The 22,006-nt window shown below is 40.4% G+C and overlaps 1 protein-coding gene across 2 annotated transcripts in view; it reads left to right on the top strand.

The window, feature by feature from the left end:
- LOC122660299 (U3 small nucleolar RNA-associated protein 20-like) overlaps positions 1–21,690 on the top strand; it is a 43,531-nt gene extending 21,841 nt beyond the window's left edge. The window contains exons 4-7 of one of the 2 annotated variants that reach the window (XR_006332663.1): positions 18,798–19,313; positions 19,705–19,837; positions 20,709–21,043; positions 21,652–21,690. Coding sequence is in view for 1 of the 2 variants with exons in the window: in XM_043855541.1 (XP_043711476.1) it covers positions 18,798–19,313; positions 19,705–19,837; positions 20,709–20,965 (906 nt within the window). In the remaining variant the exon portion in view is untranslated. Of the gene's footprint in view, positions 1–18,797; positions 19,314–19,704; positions 19,838–20,708; positions 21,221–21,651 lie in introns of those variants that run through there. The other variant, XM_043855541.1, reaches the window with a different exon arrangement.
- The last annotated feature ends 316 nt before the right edge of the window (positions 21,691–22,006 follow it).

Genomic DNA, 22,006 nt, shown 5'->3' with positions numbered 1-22,006 from the left:
CTTAACAGCAATAGATATAAGAACTCGAATAGAATTGAGGCGAGCCACGGGAGAGAAGGTCTCAAAGTAGTCAACTGCATAGGTTTGGGTATAGCCTTTAGCAACAAGGCGAGCCTTGAGACCCTCAACTGATCCATCTGGATTATATTTGATACTGTATACCCAGCGACAACGAACCAAATCCTTGTCGGGAGGCAAATCCACCAATGTCCATGTCTGATGGGACAATAGAGCATCCATTTCCACATCCATAGCATCCTTCCAACCAGGGTGAGAAAGTGTCTCCTTGTGAGTTTTGGGCACAAAAGATGAGGACAAGGAGAAAGCAACATTACGAAAAGACAAGGGAAGGTGAGAAATTCCAACATAGTCCTCAATAGGATAGACAGGGCGAGTAGTACAAGAATGAGTACCTTTCCGTTTAGCAATGGGTAAGTCTAATGAAGGAACTTCAGCCGGAACTTCAGCCGGTTCACCATCGGTGGAAGGTAGACTAGGAGCCTGTACTGTAGCAAATGGAACTGTAGCCTTGCGCCATTTGTAAACCTGTAAAGGAGGTGTTGCTGCAGGATCCAAAACAGGAAGAGGAACCACAGATGGAATAGGTGGAGTGGGGTTAGGAAGCATAGCCTCACTAGGTGAGGGAGGAGGAGAGTAATAAGGAATACTCTCAAAGAAAGTAACATCAATGCTAACAAAGTGCCTATGAGAAATAGGGTCATAACACCGGTAACCTTTCTGAGTCTCGGAATAACCAAGAAAAACACACTTGATAGCACAAGGAGATAATTTGTTAATATTTTGGTGCAAAATATGTACAAAACAAACACTCCCAAAGACACGTGGTAAAAGAGGAAACAAGGATTTGGTAGGAAATAAAATAGAAAAAGAAGTTTTATTGGACAGGACAGAAGAAGGCATTCGGTTAATAAGAAAACAGGCAGTAAGAACTGCATCACACCAAAAATACTTAGGCACATGCATGTGAATCATAAGAGAATGGGCGACTTCCAACAAATGTCTATTGTTCTGTTCAGCCACCTCGTTTTGCTGAAGGGTGTAGGAATAGTTGGTTTGATGAATAATCCCATGTTCAGAACACAAGGTAGAAATCTCATTTTGCATATATTCTAAAGCATTATCAAACCGAAATACCTTAATACGAACATCAAACTGATTTTGAATTTCATTAACATAATTGTGAAATACAGATAAAAATTCAGACCGATCTTTTAATAAATAAACCAAAGTTAAACGAGAGTGGTCATCCACAAATGTAGCAAAATATAAAACACCTAACCTATTTTTGACACGACAGGGACCCCAAATATCAGAATGAACTAAAGAAAATAAAGAACTACTCCTAGGCTCAGTACGAGGCGGAAAAGAAGTACGATGATGCTTCCCCAATTCACATGCTTCACAGGAAAGATGAGTCAAAGAGGAACAACTTGGGACCATAAGTTGCAGCTTAGGTAAGGACAGATGGCCTAGCCGAACATGCCACTGAAAAGATGTGGGATGAGTAGATGCAGTAGCAACTATGGAAGGTCCAGTTCCATCCAAATAGTAGAGGCCGGCCTACTTAAGCTCGCCACCAATCGTTGACCCAGTTTGAAGATCCTGAAACACAATAAGATGGATAGAAGGTTACAAAACAGTTAAGGTGCTTGGTAAGTTGACTCACAGATAATAAATTTAATGGTAATTGAGGAACATGCAAGACAAATGATAAAGTGATGTTAGGAGTGGGAGAAACTATACCATGACCACTAACAACAGTAGAAGAGCCATTAGCAAGAAGAACAAGGGTGGAATTAGTAAGTGTGGACAAAGAAGAAAACATACCAGACTTACCAGTCATATGGGAGGATGCCCCTGAATCAATAATCCAGGGGGTAGAAACTGATGTGGAAGAAAAAAGAGTAGATGTAACTGTGATGGCTACGGTAGCTTTGTATGGAGAACTAGATGTCTCAAGAAATTGCACACGCTTGAGAAGTTGATAATCGTCCCAAGACACAGAGATGGTGGGAGGAGCCCCAGGTAAAGACGAGGAAGATGCCTCACTAGGTACCATAGAAGCGGAAGCTTGCTCAATAGAAGCATTGGCAACCTCATTTGCCCAATTCGGAGGACCGTGCTTAACCCAACAAGTATCAATAGTATGGTTGGGCTTATTGCAAAAGGTACAATGACGGGCAGCTTTATCAACAAACTGACCAATAGATCCACGACCACCATTCCCACGGTACTGAAGACAGACGCTGAAGACGACCAAATGTCTCATTCAAGAAAGGCACCTGTTCTCCAGTAAGTAACTGGCTTTTTACGGACTGATACTGAGGATGAAGATTAGCCATAAACAATGCCACATGAAAGTCAGATTTTTGTTGTTTTAATACCTCGGCATCAGTAGTAAAGGGCTAGTACACTTGAAGTTCCTCAATAAGTCCCTTAAAACTGCCAAATTCACTGAGAGACCTATCCCCTTGCTTATGTGTAAAAAGTTTCTCATATATTTCATAAATGCGAGACACATTCTTGGCCTGGGAATATGTCTCACGAAGATCAGTCCACACTCCTTTGGCTGTGGAGTGATACATAACATTAGAAGCAATGGCTGGTTCCATACTATTCCATAACCAGATTTTAACAGTGGAGTTATCACGCATCCAAGTAGTGTAGGCAGCAGTGGAAGCCTTATCTTTAGAGTCATAAGGAGGAGGATCTTCAGTGAGATGCTGGACCTTATCCTTGGCATACAAATAGGTTTGAACAGCTTATACCCATAGAGTGTAATTAGAAATCCCAGCCAATCCCAGCTAGTTTAACACCAGTAATAGGTAGATGAATATGGTCCACAGTAGCTTTGGTCTCTTCCATAATATTAAACCAGAAAAGGAATAACGGGCTGTGAAGAAGTAATAGCAAGGGAAGGACCAAATATCAAGGCTCAATAGGAATATGGAATCCACAAGAAGTTGTATATATGCAGAATACACATAGCAGAACTGGCAGTCAGTAAAATAGCTATTGAGAAGCACCAAACAGGGGGTAAAACAGGTTTTGACAAAAATCAGAATAACATCACCTGATATAGATATCGAAGAATGCTTTAAGGACGATAAATAAAAGCCCAGAAGCTCAGATGAAGAAGCCAACAGCTTCAGCAGTTATAGTCTTATAGAGAATATAGCAGTCCCAGAAAATCTGGGAAAAACAGAGTATCGCAGGTAAAAACCTGTAGTCCTTCAGGAGCAGCAATAGGAGAACTCAAAAGGTCTCAAAACTCTGATCGAGTGACACATATATGCAGCAGCATAGAACCCTCCGGGTTGGAGCAGTACATCTGGTGGAATGAAGAGAACCAGAATTGAAAAATCCTAAAAAAACTTACGCAAGAAGCTATCCTTCACTCGATCCTTAAAACATCAGTTAGCCCTTGTAGGGAATGTATGCAGAATCAATCCTTACACAGTGCTTGATCTTCAGACATAGTATATGATAGCAGTACAATCCTAGTTTGCTTGCGTAATCATCAACTAGGACATCATGTAGATAGGCAGCATAGGCTGCCACAGCCAACAAGAAGGAGGACTTCGAACTTGATCAAACCAGAATCGTAGAAAGAACTACCTGGATTTAATCAATGCTCTGATACCATGTAACAAAATAAAAATTAAAACTGATCAGAAGAAGATGAAGAAGAGAGAAGATGAGAGCAGAGCCTGCAAGAGATGGAGAATTCTCGGTTGTAAGAGCTGCTCCTCTCACGCAGGGAATATATTAAATAATCTTTCTAAATATGTTTCCTAAATTGAGGAAACAGAATTACACCAAATAACTAAAATAAGGAAAGTAAATAAAAACAAAATAAGACTACAGCTGGCCTATTCTAACTATATGGACTGGCTAGCTGTATCCATGACTTAGGTACCCCCACGGTACATTAAGTCATGGACCCCCATACAACATTTAACAGGGGTAATGGCAAAACAGTAAATAAATAGAAGTTTAAAAAAGGAACGGCAGAGTTGTAATTAATGGAAGTCCACATAATAGAATATAACGAATGGAAAATGGTATACTTGGAACAAAAGAAGAAATAAAGGAGTAGATGAGATAAGAGAGGAAAATAGGGATAATTCAGGAAACTAAAAAATGAGGATGTAAGGGAAATAAAACAGTAAAAGGTATGGGTAATATAGGGAATATAGACTTTAAGAAAGGAACTTATCTCACTTGGGTAGACGCATAGGTGTCAAGGCATTGCCTAGGCGTCCAGGCGCCTTGGACACCTTGGTCACCTAATTGGTGTTGCCTTTGTTTTTTACCCTCTCCAACTCCTTGGGTTGCCTAGACGCCATGACAACTATGGGTAGACGTGAGGTCTTCTACCAAGTACCAACGGACGACTTGCAAAGGTGGAGTTCGAGTTGGACCAGGCTACGTCAGGAGGACTGCAACTTCAAAGGAGGAGTCACGCGGAATCCTGGTTGAGGTAGGATTCCAGGGCGCGGGAGAGATCTGTCCACCTGTGGGAGATTCAAACCAGCAGCGGGGGAGTTCTCTGAACCCTGGTATGTTTTCTTCTTCCTTTTATTTCGATTTCTCTGTTTCTCCTTTTTTTTTTTAATCTCTAGTTCGATGCCTCTCACTCACTCTGCTCTTCTTCTTCTATCTCCTTTTTTTTTTGCTTCTGGTTCTCTGTCTCTCGATCTTTCTTCTCTTCTCTTCACTCTTTTTTTTTTCTGTTCACTTGGTCGAATCCTGCAAAGGGAGTATGGCCGATCGATTCACAGAGGGAGAGGGAGGCAGTGGGGACTGTTGCTGGAAATCGACAGTGGAGTTTAGTCGAAGGGAGAAGTGGGGTAGGGTTTCAGCGGGAGAAAGAAGGGATGGGGTGTGCTAGGATACTGAGTTTCAGTGGGGAGGTGAGCAGAGTCGGTCCTTTTTTTTTGGTCGTATGGAAGAAACAGTAATGGGTAAGAGAGGATGGGGAAGAAGAAGAATGGGATGGGAGAAATTAATCGGGAAGGAGATGGATCCATCGTCTCTGATACCAAGTTGGTGGAGGGCCAGTAGGGAAGAAGGAAATAGTTGCAGGGGAAGGGAAAGGAGATCGCACAATCACACTCTCAAAGAGTAAAACTCAAAATCCTATTCAATTCACTGTGCCCATTGTTAGGTTAGACGCAAGTATTTAAAGAAGAAAATAACATGACCCCTACTTAAACTATGAAACAAAAATAAACTCTTAACTCCTACGTACTCAACTTAAAATAAAAGACTGAAGTAAATAAGCTACTAAATAATTAAACTAATTCCAACCCTTGTTGGACCAAAAACCATTGGACTGGTTCTTTTTGGGCTTGGGTTTCCAATTCCTATCATGCCGGTCCAACCAGCCAAGTGATACTGCATCATAATCAAGGTACTTAACTAAATGTTTAAGTTTTTTAATTATTTAATTTAAATTGATTAATAGAGGATTAACGAAAATAAATTATTTACAGTTAATTTAAACTAATTTAAGCTAACTAAATAAGACTAATTAATTAAATAACTGTAGAAAACGAAGCCTGTAACAATGCAGAAAAGAATGGAAATCGGAAACAACAATCACACAATCGAACACAAGGATTTACGTGGTTCGGCAAGATTGCCTACGTCCACGGTGAGATGAGATCTGCTGCACTATCAATGGAGAATAGGGTTACATTTGCTCATCCTCACACCTCTCTTAGATTGCAATACAGAGAAAGAACTCTTGCTACAAATTTATAGCAAAACCCTATATAGGAATTTTACTGAAATACACATATAGTCCTAAAATAAATCTCGGGGGCTGCTGCCCACGAACCCCCTGCATGGACCTGCTAGTTCGTCGAGGCCCCGTTAATACAGTAGATTAATGCGAAAGGTGGGCTGATTTCTCTAGGCCTCGAGGCCAACAGCCCTTCGAAATCAACCCACAAATCCAAGTGACGGTATACAAGACATCATACCCCCAACAATAACTAATTAATTAAACTAACTAAACTAATTAATCATCTAATTAATTAAGGGTGTGTTTGTTTGTAACCAAGAAGGTTACAAATAACCATACGTTTTTTACCCAGTTCCCTTATCGGGTCGGGCTGTCCCTCTCTTCTTGGTCCTTACCCAAACCCGCCTATCCTTCCTTCTTCTCCACCCGATAGCCCCTCATACTTCGTTCCCCTTTCCCGCGGTATGCTTGTACACCACCCTCCTACTGTACCGACTACCCCTCTCTGTAGCCTTTACCGGCGGCGCCATCACAGCGAAACCAGGTTCCCGACGGTTCTGACCAGACTCCTTGAGTCTTCGTTGTCCCTCCTCCCCCTTTCCTAATGATCTGTGGATTCTTTTGGAACATTAGAGGGCTCAATTCTCCCTCTAAACAATCCTCTGTTCGCTCTCGTATTCGATCGTCTCAATCTTGTTTCTGCTGCTTGCTTGAAACCCATATCAAAGAGCCCAATTCTCCCAAAATTCTCAGCTCTATTGCCCCGGGTTGGTCCATCCTTTCTAATTACCCCCATCACTCCAATGGCCGTATTTTGCTTCTTTGGGATCCTTGCAGAATTTCCATCTCCCTCTCCTCTTCCTCCTCTCAATTCTTGCACACCATGGTTTCTGATTGCCTGGGCCATTATTCCTTCTACCTTACTGTGGTGTATGCCCACAACAGCTTAGCTGATAGGACTGGGGGGTGGGAGGGGATTTCAACATTATCAGGCTCAGCCACGAAAAGCAGGGAGGGGTTAATATGGATTTGGAAGCTATGAATTCCTTTAATGAATGCATTGAGGATATAGGGACTGATGATCTCAGGTGGACTGGATTTCCCCTCACTTGGTGTAACAAGAGGGCTGGAAGCAACCGCATTGCCTGGAAGTTGGACAGATTCCTTGTCAATGAAGAGTGGTTGACAGCTTTTCCTTCATCTCAGGCTTCTTTTGGCAACCCAGATATCTCAGACCATTCCCCCATTTCCTTAACCATTCAACCCTTCACTTCTTTTGGTCCCAAGCCCTTCAAATATTTTGACATGTGGTCCTCTCATCCTAATTTCCTATCTGTTGTGCAAGAAGCCTGGGGAAAGCCTGTGTTTGCCTTCTCTACCCCTCTCATTACAGAAAACTAAAAAATGTAAAAGCTGCTCTTAAAGATTGGAACTTCAAAGTTTTTGGTAACATTTCTCAACAAGTTGTTGAATGCAAAGATAGGTTGGCTTCCTTGCAGGCTTCTCTTCAGACTGATTTTCTTAATGAAGCCCTGGCTTTGGAAGAGAAAGAAGTCTCCTCTCAGCTCACCTCTTTACTTGCTAGGGAAGAAAGTTTTCTTAAGCAAAAATCCAGGATCAATTGGCTGGACTTAAGTGATTCAAACTCGGCTTATTTCCATCGTTCTGTGAAGGCCAGGCTTAATGCCAACTCCATTATTCAGCTCTCTCGTCTGGATGGTTCTTTTGCCAACTCCGTCAAAGACATCAAAGACTTGGCAGTTCAGCACTTCCAGAACATCTTCTCTAGTCCTTAGGCGAGTCCTGCCCCCATCCCGGATCATTTACTCAACAAGTTTATTGGGCCTGGCAACCTTGATTTTCTGAGTTGTAGCCCTAAAGAAGAAGAAATTGTGGCAGCAATTCACTCTCTTAAGGTTAATGGAGCTCTGGGTCCGGACGGCTTTAGTATGGTGGATTTTTCTTACAGCGTGGGACATCATTAAATCAGACCTTGTTGCTGCTATTGAAAGCTTCTTTCTCAACCCAAGTCAAATGAAAGGGATCAACAACACCTTCCTTTGCCTCATCCCTAAAAAGGAAGGAGCTATTGCCTTGAATGATTTCAGGCCCATTGCTCTTTGCAATCTCCTTTACAAGTTCATTGCAAAGATTCTTGCTCGTAGACTCAAACGTGTAGTGAATGATTTGGTCAGTGATAACCAAACAGCCTTCATCCCTGGCAGGAATATCTCGGACAACATCCTTCTCTGTAATGATTTAGTTCGAGGGTTTGATCGAAAAAATCACCCCCCTCCATCCTCTTGAAGATAGACATTCATAAGGCATTTGACTCCCTAAGGTGGGACTTTATCGCTTAGGTGATGACTAAGATGGGGTTCCCTCTGCCTTTTGTTAACTGGATTAGCTCCTGCATTTCCTCCCCCAAGTTTTCGGTTCTGGTCAATGGTAGCCCGGCTGGATATTTTGGTGCTTCTGTGGGGATCCGACAAGGATGTCCTCTATCACCTTACTTGTTCACTTTGGCTATGGAAGTTCTTTCCAGGGAAATTCAGATTTGCACTGATCAGCAACTCATTATGCCTATGGCCAAGTGTAAAGCCCTGAAGCTCACTCATTTGGCCTTTGCAGACGATTTGATGATATTCTCCAAGGCCTCAGTAGCCTCTCTTGAGTGTATCTTATGTTGTCTTCAGCATTTCCACGAGCTCTCGGGCCTACGCATCAACCCTTCAAAATCTCTTATTTTCTTGGCTGGGGTTTCTGAGACTGCCAAAGCAGAGCTTCTTGCCAAATCAGGCTTCACTGAAGGCCAGCTTCCCGTCAAGTATTTGGGGATTCCTTTGATCCCGGCGAGGCTCTCGGCTCACCATTGCACCCCTATGCTTGATCTGACAGAAAAAGGCTACAACTCTGGAAAAGCAAACTTCTCTCATATGCAAGCAGGTTTATCCTTATTAGATCAGTCTTGGAGTCATCTTATATCTACTGGTCTAGTATCTATGGGCTCCCTCAGGCCACCATCAAGTCTTTGGAAGCTCTCATGGCTTCCTTCCTTTGGAGGGGCAATGACTCCACCAGATTTCTCCATCCCTTGAGCTGGGCTGCTGTGTGCCTCCCTAAGAAGGAGGGAGGCCTGGGAATCTGAAGAATCAAAGAGGTGAACACTGCTGGCATCATAAGCTTATTTGGAAGATTGTCTCCAAGAAGAAAAATATTTGGGTTGACTAGATTTATTCGGGTCCCCTACGCCATGACTTTATTTGGACGGCTACCCCTTCTTCGAATGCGTCTTGGGTTTGGCATAAAATTCTTGCTTACCGCCACCATGCTCTTCAGGTCATTAGATCCCAGGTGGGTGATGGTCTCTCTACTTTCCTTTGGCTTGACAATTGGCACCCTTCTGCGATTCTGCTTCATCAGGTCACTCCCCGAGCCATTTATGCCTCGGGTCTCCATAGACTCTCATTGGTTGCTGATATTCTCTCTGATGGTAACTGGGCTCCCCCCCCCCCCTGGCCCTCCCCTCAGCATTATTTGGAATGAGCTTCCCTCTATTCCTAGAAGGCTTACTTCCAGAGGTGACTGCGTTCTATGGTCGGCAAACAGCTCCGGCCTCTTCTCCTCCAAAGCAGCCTGGAACTTTGTCCGTTTGAAAGGCCAGTTAGCTCCTTGGCGCAAGCTTCTTTGGTTCAAGCATCACATCCCTCGACACTGCTTCACAGCTTGGAGAGTCTTCAACAACTGTCTCCCAACCCAGGCCTTTCTCCATAGCCGGCAGATCCAAGTCTCCCTTGCTTGCTGCCTCTGCTAGAACAATACTGAAGACTTGTGCCATCTTTTTTTTGAATGCCCTACAGCTGCTGCTATCTGGAAAGGCATCCTCCTCAAGTGCCGGCCGAATCGTAGAAGAATTCTTCCCTTCTCTAGAGAGTGGATCTGGATTGATATGACCTTCGCTGGCTCCTCTATTTGTGATGCAGCTGGGAAGTTGGCCTTCTGTGCCACTCTCAACCATATTTGGATGGAGCTAAATATCAGGAAATGGACCTCCAATTCTTGTTCCTATCAAAAGATTTGGAATTCCATTTCCTTCAAGATTAAAGCAAAGTTGTCTCTTGTCCCTCCCTCTAGTTGTTTGGACACCCCTAGGAACAGGATTATTGTTAGCTCCTGGGGCCTTACTAATGTTTCTCTTGTTGCTTTGGCCTCCCCTAGCTATTGCTAGGGCTGGCTGCTTTTTCCTTTTTCCCCTCGGGGCCCTTTATTCTTTTATTCACCCAAAAAAAAAAGATGAAGATTGCCGTGGCGTTTTCGCTACACGAGAAACGTAGGAGGAATCCCGATCTCAATCTCTGCAACTGATCAACTAAAGAAGCTGTGAGGTTTTGCTCTGACCTCGAGAGAAGCAATCAAATTAGAAAGAAGGGCAGAAGGAGAAGGAGAAGGACCTGCTTGGTTTGGGAAGGCATGGATGTTCTTAGCAGAAGTGATAGAATGATCACCACTTATCCAATGCTTTACCGACTTCGTCTCCATGGAGCTGATGGCTGATACTCTGCTTGCAATAGGTGCATCACTTGCAATGCTGCGCTGCCTGGAAGAGATCCCTGATGTCACCCATCACGTCTATGCCCTCTGCGTCAACGTGGGTACTCCCTCCCCTGCCCGACTTCCTTACATGAAGATCACCGCCACTTTGGCGACCCAGTTGGGAATGCCATAGGTTCTTGATCTTGTTTCAGCCAGAGCCTCTATTTTCCGCCTTAATGCCTGTCTCAAACTTGTTAATCTTAAATCCCACTGTTATTAGAGGGAATGTCGTCTCCTTCATTAGACTCCCTACCGGCTGCGGGGGAATAATGCCAGTAGCTTGACCAAAAAACTTCTGAGCCTGAGTCCGGATCCTCTCCAGTGCGTCAGTGAGTGCAGTGCCCATCGGACGGCTGGAGCTGTCATGGCACGCACTCCAAGGATAGCTCCAGCCGTCCGATGCAAGCTGGTTTCACTGGCGTGCTGGATAAGATTTTCTTGCGCCAAGGCCTAGGGTGAAATACAGGCATACCTGAAGCCACATGCACCAATCCACCAGGAGCTCGCATCTGAGAAAATTGTGCCTCATGCCTTGTCATTCTTTCTTCCTTGCATTGAGCCACAACGACATAAAGTGGTTTCCATCCAATCATCTTCCCATTCATTTCACTTACCACTGTACTAGCTTCCTAACCTTGCAGGATGTAGTTTCGAATTCTGAAAACTACTCCTCTGATTTCTCATTATTGATACTATCATAGTATCATCTAGATTTTTCAGATATAAATTGGCCCCTTGAAGGCATCACGACCTGAGCTAGTTCCCATTCAAACACTTGCCTGTGCTTTAGCTTCTGCAACCCCAGAGCAACAACGCATGATAGTTGTGAAGAAATTAGTTCCACTTAGTCAACGCATAGAGCCCAATGTTGCTGGAGATAAATCAAACAGGGGTCTTCCATGGTATAGAATCACCTGATGCTCTGATGAAAAAAGAAACTAAGGTAATGTATGTTCTCCGACTAGAAGCTGCAGAATCAGATGTTGCTGACCAGCTTGGTTTATTGTCACTGAAAGAGTCACCGTGTTTTGCAAACATTCAAGCCAAAGTCGCTGGGGAATTGGAGATCCATGGATTGGTGGGGTGGGGTGTGTATAAAGATGGTATTGGTTTTTCCAGCCACCTACAATGGTTAAGGAACTGGGGAGGGAAAAGTGGGGGAGTCCAGACCAATATGGGAACAACATCGGCAGTGGCGAGATCCGAGAGGGGAGGGGAGGGGAGGGGAAGAGATGGGTAAGAAAATTGCGAAATTGACCTCACTAAAGTAGGTTGTAAGTGATATGGCCAAGGGCAAAAAAATGAGGTTACAAGAGTATGTTGTAACCGGTCTGGCTGCAAACAGATTTTCACATTAATTAAACTAATTAATCTAATAAATTAAACTAAATAAATAAGATAATTAATCTAATTAATTAAACTAAATAATAAACTAATTAATCTAATTAATTAAATAAAATAGGGGAGAGAAAAATACTTGTATTGGTTGAAGAGGTCTCGCAGACTCAGTTCCGCAGGGTTTTGATGCTCTCGTTGATCGCACGGAGGAATTCCAGTCCCGGGGTGATTTTTTCGCAATTTGAGAAAATCGGATAATGTTACTCTTTTCAGTAATATTTTAATTATTGTTTAAAGTAATTTTCTATTGTGTTTTAGTTTTGAAAATCAGATTTAGACTTATTTATAGAAGAAAATTTTCACTCCCACCTAGATTCCCACCAATGTAGGACTAAAATATGGGCCCTACGGTACTGCCAAGGTTGTTTCTGAGGTACTGTAGGGTGCCCTCTGTGGTGCTGCAGAGGGCCTGCCACATGGCAGCCCAGGAACCCTTCATATGGAATCATTTTGGTCCAAACTTCAGATGGTGATATTTCCCAAACAGCTTGTCCAATTTTGACGAATCATACATCACCGGGAAGGTCTTTCCAAGTACTATCCAATGATGTGGAGATCAGATACAATTTGGCCGGGAATACAGTCAGAATTCAGAACTGTGCTTAAATTGGGGACCCACAAATAGGTAATTTGATGAAATAATGGCCAAATGGCCTCGTCTTCGCACCATCTTCTATATTCGGAAGAATGACAAAATACACTAGTTTTAGAAGTTTTAATCAATTATAAAAAGGTCGGGGCACTTAGGTAGCATCAGGGGCAAATCAATCATTTTCCATTGCACGATCACCGAGAGATATGTCAGATTCAATTCATCATTGTCTCAAGGGTCCTCTAGGGTAACGAAAATGTAGATTGGCACACGCATGGAGTCCTTCATTCGATAGGATATAGAGCTATCTATAGTTCAGTTTTTGAGATTTTGGAACGATAAGTTGTTGGGTCGAAACGGATGGCTGCCAAGAGCTGCGCGCCCGTCTTTCTGCCAATGACTGCCCCTCTGATTTCCACTCTCCTCTTCTTTTCCTCCTTAAGTCTCTGCGATCTGGTTCCTTCCTCTCTTTATTTTCCCTATTTCCTTTCCTCCCCATGTCCGTATTCTGTTACCTGTCTTCCTGCAACTGCGTTACTCTTTGAGCTTTTAGATCTTTGACCTCGTGGACCTTCATAACAGTTTCGACTGATCTGAGATCTTGGGTGTGAATCTCTCCATTGTAGGCAACTAAGATTCCAGGATCTTGTTTCCCAATACCCGTCTTATCAAGGGTTATAATCCGAATTCAGTTACTGATCTCGTCTCTACCGCAAGGCCAAGTTGCAGGTCCTTCGAACAAGGCTCTCTCTCTTGCTGTTCCTGGTCATTCCCAACTGGGGTTGATAGGAGGCGACTCTTCGCCTAAAACTTCAGGCCTAACCGAGAAGAATTGAAGGAGTTAGCTCCTTCGACTTATGCTGTGTTTCTGCCTCTCTATATAGGTAGAAGAGGACACTGTTCCTCTTTATTTTTGAATTTTATCTCTATCTTCCAAATATATCCCTTCTTTTACCTTTTATTCCCTCATGTTCCGTACTTTTATTTTGGTTCCTAGTTTACCCTACCAAATAAATACTAATCACTATTGTGTCCTTTGCCCTATTCAACTACCAAGGTCCCTGAAAGATTCCTTTTAATTACAAAAGTGCCACCCTCTGAAAACTTCAGATTATTTACAACATTGCCACCGCTCTGTTATATTTGAATTTTTGGAACCCCAGATCCGCATCACCAAGTTAGATGTGGCCCCCACCCGGTGTGCAAATACCTCTAGAAATAGGCTAATTGTTGATTCTTGAGGTCTCTCCCCTTCTATTTTACAGGCCCATGTCCTCCCCCCTTGTAAAGGCAGGGTCTTGTAAGTTGTATTTTATTTTTTGTTCTTCTCTCCCTTTTCTTGGGTAGTCCCTATTTTTCTCTTCTTTTGGTAACAAATTCTTATTCAGCCAAAAAATATATATATATATTAGTCCAATTTTTTGGAATTTTGGGGAACAATGACTAACATTTAAAAGAAAAAGTAAAACACAACTCAACTCACCGAGTTTCGTCCCAACTCAACCTTCTTGTGCCCTGTGGAAGGTTGATGTGGCAAATCCAACTATTGGATATCAAGGAAATGGTTTGAATTGATCATCTGTAAAATTTCAGATTCAAGTTCAATCACATACCCTTTCATGTACCCACATATTTCCCAAATGTTCTCAGCTCTCCATTTCTTTTGGTTAAGTTTCATTTTCTTCTACTTGATTTTCAAAGCTTTATCTTGTCATAGGGCCAACTCCATTTGGGCTGGAACTTGACATGTGAGCAGAGGGACCTTGGGGTCTGTCCACAAAATTTCAGTCCCATTCAACCTGCCCCAAGACAGATATTTATACCATCCATGCCTCCATGGATAAGATAATGGGCATATATAGGAAATTCCTATAATCCTTTTGGATAAATGAAAATTTGAGAAAATAATAAAAAATGTGTATCAGCTCTAGTTGTTATGGGAGATGTGCGATAGGATACATATTGTGAATTTGTGATAAGCCTTACACAAAATGTGCCTCATTTTGAGCCATATGGTCCATCCTAACCTTTGGTTAGATAGACTGCTTCTATTTGTCAAATTTGGTGGGCAACTCAACCATATGGCCCACCTAGAATTGGATTTTTTCATCTATTTTCAACCATTAAACTGTTGTGCTTCAAAATTGAGTCCTTCACTTTGTAAACATTCTTTGACCATTTATTGGTGCATGTAAGTCTCCATTTGGGCTGAAAAGTTTTAGGCTGATAGGGGGATGGTAGGGCCTGTCTGCGCATCAAATTTGAGTGCCATTTGGCTTCCATGCTGGGTGTGGACATCCAAGGTTGTTAGTATCAGTATGGGTATCATATTGGAGAGATGCCAGATACACTAGAGATACATATGGAAATGGTTAAGAAACACATGGAGATGCTAAAAATTCATGCAAAATAGAGTTTTGAAGCATCAAACATTATAAATAAGCATTATGTAAAATATATCATATATAAAAAGGAGAGAAAAGTATGACAAGATTCAATTGATTATGTATAAAGGATAAGGTTTCTTACATGTACTAATACGATAGAGAGCTGTGTGTTGGTTCAAACTCAGTGCTAGAAGTTGTCTTAGGTAAAGGTTGCAACCAAGATAATGTTGTGCACAAACCAAACATATGTGCAATATTGTCCCCAGTCAAAATACTGATGGTAGTGTGCCCAAGGTTTAAAATATACACAAATTTTTTTTTTCATTTTTTCATATTTTTATTTTTTAGATTTTTATTTAAAATACAGAAAATAAAAATGCAGAGAAAATGAAGCAATGTATTCATAATGTATTCCATATGTTACATGCAATTTTTGAACAACGTTGTACCCATTTGCATCAATGTATCCATAATTTTATTTTTTAGAAAATAAAAAAATACCAAAAATCAGAAAATGCAGTAATCAAAATCCATAATTTATTTCATACGTTACATGGAATATTCAAACAATATCGTATTCATTTGCATCAATATATCCATAATTTTTTCAAAAATTTCATAATTTTTTTTATGGGATAATATTCTCTGTCCTCAAGCTTAAATTAATTGTTAATTGATTAATTGAATTGAAATATCAATTATTCTAATTTAGAACAATCATTCTAAATTAGATTTAGATAGGGCTCTATGGACTTGAACCGTAGACCTTCTCAGTAAATATATCAAACTGATTATTATCGAATTGATTCTAACTGTTTCAAAGACCCAACATGCATTTTTTTGCGTTGGGCTCTTTCATCATTGTTACAGGCCTCTAGAATTTTCTCTCCTCCTATTTTATTTATGTGCAATGAGAATTTATTACAATTTATAAATTTAGTATTTATTTATTATTGATAGGAATTCTCTTGTTAAGACCCTATGAATCGATTAAATCCAGTCCAGTTTGGTCTCAAATTGATCAAACTTTGCAAGCCATCTTCGCAAGACCAGTTCCGAAGACAAACCATGGTCCTATAGTAATAACGAGGTTGAAGTTTTCCACGTTTGCAAATCTGAATAGAAAACACCTCCCGTGGCCATGATCTGAACTCCTCCTTTCATGCTTGCTTGTTTCCAGACTGCTTGCATTTTCTTAGTGAGCGATTGTAGGTTCACAAATCCGCCTAGGACTTTGCCTAGTAGGCATGAGTTCCAGGCCTCCGCACTCCCTGATAGAGTACTTCGATCTAGCAGATGCTAGTGCCTCCCTACGTCTCTCTCTCACCCTATGAAATGACATATCTGCCCTCTGTTGTGGAAGGAGAGAGATAAAGACTCGGAGTGCTTGCGTATGTTACCCTCCACGCCAAAGAACTCAATCCCTTTTTTTATTTCTCGAAAATAGATTTTTTTAGAGGTTTAAGGTAAGTATTGACTGTATTGATTAGTATCAAGCCGTATCGGTAAGTCACGAGGTAATAATTAGTACCGTATCAGTGCCTTAATCAATATGGTACGATTCTTAAACCCTGGGGCACATGGTGTGCCTCCTCTTTCCAAATGTTATGTAGGATGACTTAATTTTAAAATATATATTTTTTTGGATGAATCAAAATATTATAATGAAACGCAGAATTTTTCCCCAAAAAAATTGAAGGGAAAGAACAAAGAAGAACACAAGGGCCACAACAAAACAATAGACTAACCTACAGCCTAATCAAGCTGAAGGGCAATCAGGCAAAGAGGAACAAAAGACATAATCAGACCCAACAACCAATCACCTGTATATAAAATTGACTTTTTTCCCATTAGGATTATAGGGAGGAATCATCCAGCTCCCACTTTGATTCGTAGAAGCCTTTGAAAGACTCTCCCGATCCAAGAAGGCACCATTAGATCCAAAAATTCTCCTAGCATTAACGTTGAAAGCACCACTATCATTCATATTAAGTGGAGTCGTTACCACGTCCCCATCCGCATTGTCTTTATCTTTTATCCTTAGAGTCTTTGGTTATTGCTGATACGTGTATGAACTTGTTTAATTCAGCATTCAATCCCTCATCCATAGGAAGATCAACCACTATATACCCTCCCATGCCAAGTTGATTAGAAGAGAAATCAGTCTCAAAGTTCAATTGTTCACCTACCACTTGGCTAGTTGTTTGATTGGAAAGAATATCTTCCTCACAAGCGACTCCATTAAAAATTTCCTTGACATGATCATACCATGGTTCCCCAAATTTAAAAAATTTGATCATACATCCATCCTAAGGTTTTTTTGAAAATTTAATTTAAATATTAGACTTTGGAAGTTTGGATATTAATAAAAGAATTAAAAACTATTTTTTTTTTAAATTTAATTTAAATATTAGACTTTGCATTAGTTGGGATATTAATAAAAGAATTAAAAATTTGCAAAATTTGGAAAATATAATGAAGAGTAAGAATTATCATATCTAAATAGTCTTTAGATGTAAAACCCAGGTATCAAATATTGGTTTCTTGGTTAAAAAGAAAATTATATGTTTTTAATAGGTGGATAAAAATAAAATTACAACTACAGTATAAAACGTTTATGCAAGTATTTGGTGCACCTCTTTGTCAAGTTCTGCGTCATAGGTAGCGATTTTTTGTTTTTGTTGTACCTTGCATACTTCTATGTTGCACATCCTCTCCAAACCTAGTTTTCTAGGTTGTATGTTCTTGATTGAACTCTATGTTCTAGATGCTTCTTGGAAGATTCTGGTTGTGCTTTTCCAATACCATCTGGGTGGCAACGACCAATGAGGTTTTACTGCTATTAATATATCATGTTGTAGAAACCGCTTCCTCTAAAAGGCCGACCTTATAGGAAAGGGAGGAAACAATATGTATATCATACAGGAGCTTTTAACACGGCGGACTATCCAAAGGGGGACACGGGTGGATAAATAATTTTTTAACACCTGCTCGCTCCCAGGGGGACTCGATACCGTGACCCCTGTCTACTCTGATACCATGTAGAAACCGCTTCCTCTAAAAGGCCGACCTTGTAGGAAAGGGAGGAAACAATATGTATATCATACAGGAGCTTTTAACACGGCGGACTATCCAAAGGGGGACACGGGTGGATAAATAATTTTTTAACACATGTTAATGTTAATTATCATCTAGGGTTTCTCTTCCCATTTAAAAAAAAATCTCTTCATGCATCTTTTTTGTTACCTATTACATGCATTTCATGGTATTTTCCATGATTTCCTTAAAATTTCTAGCATATCCATGATGCTTTTCTCAAATTGCCTTACTGATGGTCCCCTAATACTGATAACTTTAATTTGCTGTTACTATTTTCAGACTTTTATGATTTTGGAACATTAGTAGTGCTTTAAGAAACATTTTTATAAATTAATGAAATAATATAAATTAATGAAATAATATGATTAAACTCATCAAACCTATTATTTATCCACCCGTGTCCCCCTTTGGATAGTCCGCCGTGTTAAAAGCTCCTTATATGATATACATATTGTTTCCTCCCTTTCCTATAAGGTCGGCTTTTTAGAGGAAGCGGTTTCTACAAAACCCTTGTCCCCAACTAAATGGGTTTGGTTATAAATTTTGTTTCACCTGTACAGTCTATTTAAAGCCATATCAGCATTAACTTATGAGTTTTTGAAACCACTTCAAACTAGGCCAGACTCCTTCAGTTTGCACCCTATCACTTCCTTGACGGTGCATTTGATATTCTTCTGTTGTGACATTTCAAACTTTCTAACTAATAACGATCTGATCTCTTAGTAGCTTTCTGTTCAATGGCTATTTCTCTATCAAGTACAAAAATACATTAGCCTATAATACGAGTGAGTGTGGATTGGCTTTAGATCTAGAAAAAATATTCAGAATATCAGCTTTTCTCCTCGTTATCTAGAAGTATTATTCATGGATCCTGAATATTAAAATACGTCGAACTTGTAATGGAACTTGTTGGTATTCTTTTCTGAAATCCTTCTGCTTCTTTTTTCTTTTCCGGGAGATATGGGAAGCAATTTGTGAATTCCTTTTGCATCCACACATGTGGTTACGCAACATATCAAGCCGCCTTGTAGCCTTATATTTTGCAGCAGCATCAGAGGCTAGTCGAGCAAACAAAGAAAAATCTAAGCAACAGAATTTGTTACTCATGAAGCCAAGTACACTTTTTGGAATAGCTGTTTCCCTCTGTTGTCAACTCGAGGCACGACTAATTGATGATTCTGCAAACAACATCCTCACTCAAAATCTTGTGTTCACAATATGTGGTATGCATTCTTTGGTGGGACAAAGAGATTGCATGGATCTTCAGAGTTTCTGGTCTTCCCTCCAACAGACAGAGCAAGACCATTTTCACTTGCTTGGTTCGAGAAAAGGAAGAGATATGTTTGTGTCTCTCACTTCCACTACGAAGCATCAAGGTGATCAAGACAGCATTGAGAATCTCCAGTCTTTGCTCGTCTCTCCTTTGCTTAAGAGAATGGGAAAGATTGCTCTCCAAATGGAAGATATTCAGGTATTCTGCTAGATAGATGAGTGGTAACTTCCAGAGTGGCTGGCTCATTTGAAGATAATATTATAAATATTCCTTTGCAGTGTTAGCAGAACTTTTGGCAAGCCTAGGTAGTGACCCAGAGGCCTTAAGCAACTACGAGATGCCCATTCACCTTGGCACTTGCCTAATATAGGGGATCACTTAGTATCAATCCACAGAGAGGCAACCTAGCCCAGAACCTACACCTGCACGTGCACCGCATCTAGCCAATGACTTCAGACCACAATATTTCTATCTTCCTGGCATACCTTAAGGAAATTTAATAAGAAAGAATCATACTTATGTCCATACAATAATAAGAAGAAATTTTAACTTTTTTACACATCTGACTGGTTTTTTATCGTGAATGCAGATGAAGATTGTCTTCAATGCCTTCAGAATGATCTCATCTCAGATTGGTCAAGAAGGAAGCCAACACTATGCATTTCACTTGCTACTGCCATTGTATAAAGTGTGTGAAGCATTTGCTGGCAAAGTTATTACAGGTGAGTTTCTAAGTTCATTAATTTCTGAACCTACTCCGTAATTTATGTAGCAGCTGTCTATGATAACTAGGTCTATCATTTATGGTGGTGAGTGGTGACATTCCTTATCTTCTAACATCATGATAAAGTTGGATAAAATATTTTACTATTATTTTAAGTTCAGTGTATAAATTGTATAGGATATTGCAAGTGATAGATGACTTTAAGATCTGGTATGAATTGGGAAGTTCAAGTCATGTTTCTGATGGGACAAGTTTGAAATGTTGGAAAATGAAAGCTCTCCTTGCCTGCCTATTTTGCTTTCAGGTTTTGAGATTTGGTGCATGTCATTTTTTCTGATGAATGTTCCAATCTGATTGATTTCCAATTTGAGTTCTCTTTGATGTACATGTAGTCTTCAGTTGTGAAATCAAAACCTTGTTTTTTTTATTGGCCATGGATGTCTCGCATCTTCTCTATTTTCTAGTATCAAAATCATCCATTATGTGCTTGCTTTAATTCTCTTCACTTGTTCCACACTTGTGCTCTTTTACTTTTTAAAATGGTAAAATTAATTATGAAAGAAGAGAAACTGATGTTAGAAAAGGGAAACATCAAGAAAACTGGGGAGAGATTAAAATTACCAAGCCTATCACAACAGACTTTGATTTGATAATCTGCAAGATTGTATTTTGTCAGATCATCTGTCACCTTATTTACCTCCCCAGGGACTCGTGAAAAAATAAATACAGCTATAGATATTACATGTTTATCAGCTTGCATCAGTTTACGTGCAGATTGAGACTTTGTTTACACAGGTTCACTAGCTCAGCAAAAATGTCACGTACTTTTAATCCATTACGTGTAATATGTTGCTGATCTCGTTTCGCAGATGATGTCAAGCAATTAGCAGAGGAGGTGCGTGAAAATATACAAAGACAACTCGGCAATGAGAGCTTTGTGCGAGTCTACAATGAAATCAGGAGGACTCTCAAGGCAAAGAGCGACAAGAGGAAGCAGGAAGAAAAGCTTGTGGTAGTCATCAACCCCATGCGAAATGCCAAGAGGAAGCTAAGACTTGCAGCCAAGCATAGTGCCCGCAAGAAGAGGAAGATAATGTCCATGAAGCTAGGGAGATGGAGACGTTAGAAAAGGTTCCCAACAGTGATTAGAATTGGTTCCCTTTTGAGAGAAGTGTATAGTCTTGGTGTACAGGTACTCGTTTCCGTTTTGTCAACTACCGGAATCTTGATTTGGGCCATTCCACTATTTGTGAGGATATTGTTTGTTGAAAGTGCCCAGTAACAAGGATTAGACCTCTATGTATAACCCAGCTTCCCTTAACAGATGCAATACTTCAATTGTACACCAAATTTTTTTGTATCTATGGGAAGAAATTTTGTCCAGCGAAACCATCTCATTATTCTGTTAGTGACTAGGTGTACCATTTACTTTTAGTGGAAAGAAATTTTTTTTTTCTCCCACAAAATTGAATGTTTCCTTTGGTTCCTTTCCTTGTAGCCAGACGTGTGATGTAGTCTTGCCATAGTAGCTAGGCCATGAGCATCTTGTACTGCAGAGGTGCAAACTTTTTCAATAACTACAGAATCAATCCTACCTAAGATATATGATGTATGTAAAGGAAGATGTTAAAGGCCAAAAAGTGAAATTCTTCTACTTAAGCCATCCCCTGAACAGCTTCGCAGTCCGTCCATATCTCTAATGTATCTTGCACCCTTCTCCGGCTCTTCTATTTGCTTGTTCTACTGGCCTGCAGAAGCAATTGTTTATATGAACTATGAAGCTCTCATCAGATTTATGAGTATGACCTGAAGTTGGATCAAGATATGGAATCTCCTAAAGCTCTCACTTGGAGCCTCGTAGTATAGCCCGAGTTGGCTTTCTTTTGTTTTCTTCTGCGTATGATTTATTTATGTTAGTTCCTTTTCCTAAAATAGGAAAAAAAAAAAAAAGTGAAAACAACGAATGCATGGTGCCATAATGTTACTTATTGAACCTGAGATTACTCACCTATTCTTTGTGGATGATATTTCCTTCTTTTGCGGAGCTTTTGAAAAAGATTTTTCACCATAAAATGTATTTTGATCTTTTTTCTGATTTGTTTGGTCAATACACTAAATTTGAAAAGAGTGAGATCTTCTTTAGCAATAATGTCACTCTTTTCAATAG

Source organism: Telopea speciosissima, chromosome 4, assembly GCF_018873765.1.
Source record: "Telopea speciosissima isolate NSW1024214 ecotype Mountain lineage chromosome 4, Tspe_v1, whole genome shotgun sequence".
Lineage (NCBI taxonomy): Eukaryota > Viridiplantae > Streptophyta > Magnoliopsida > Proteales > Proteaceae > Telopea > Telopea speciosissima.
The sequence above is the reverse complement of the archived record's forward strand: the minus strand, read 5'-3'. Positions and strand labels throughout refer to the sequence as shown.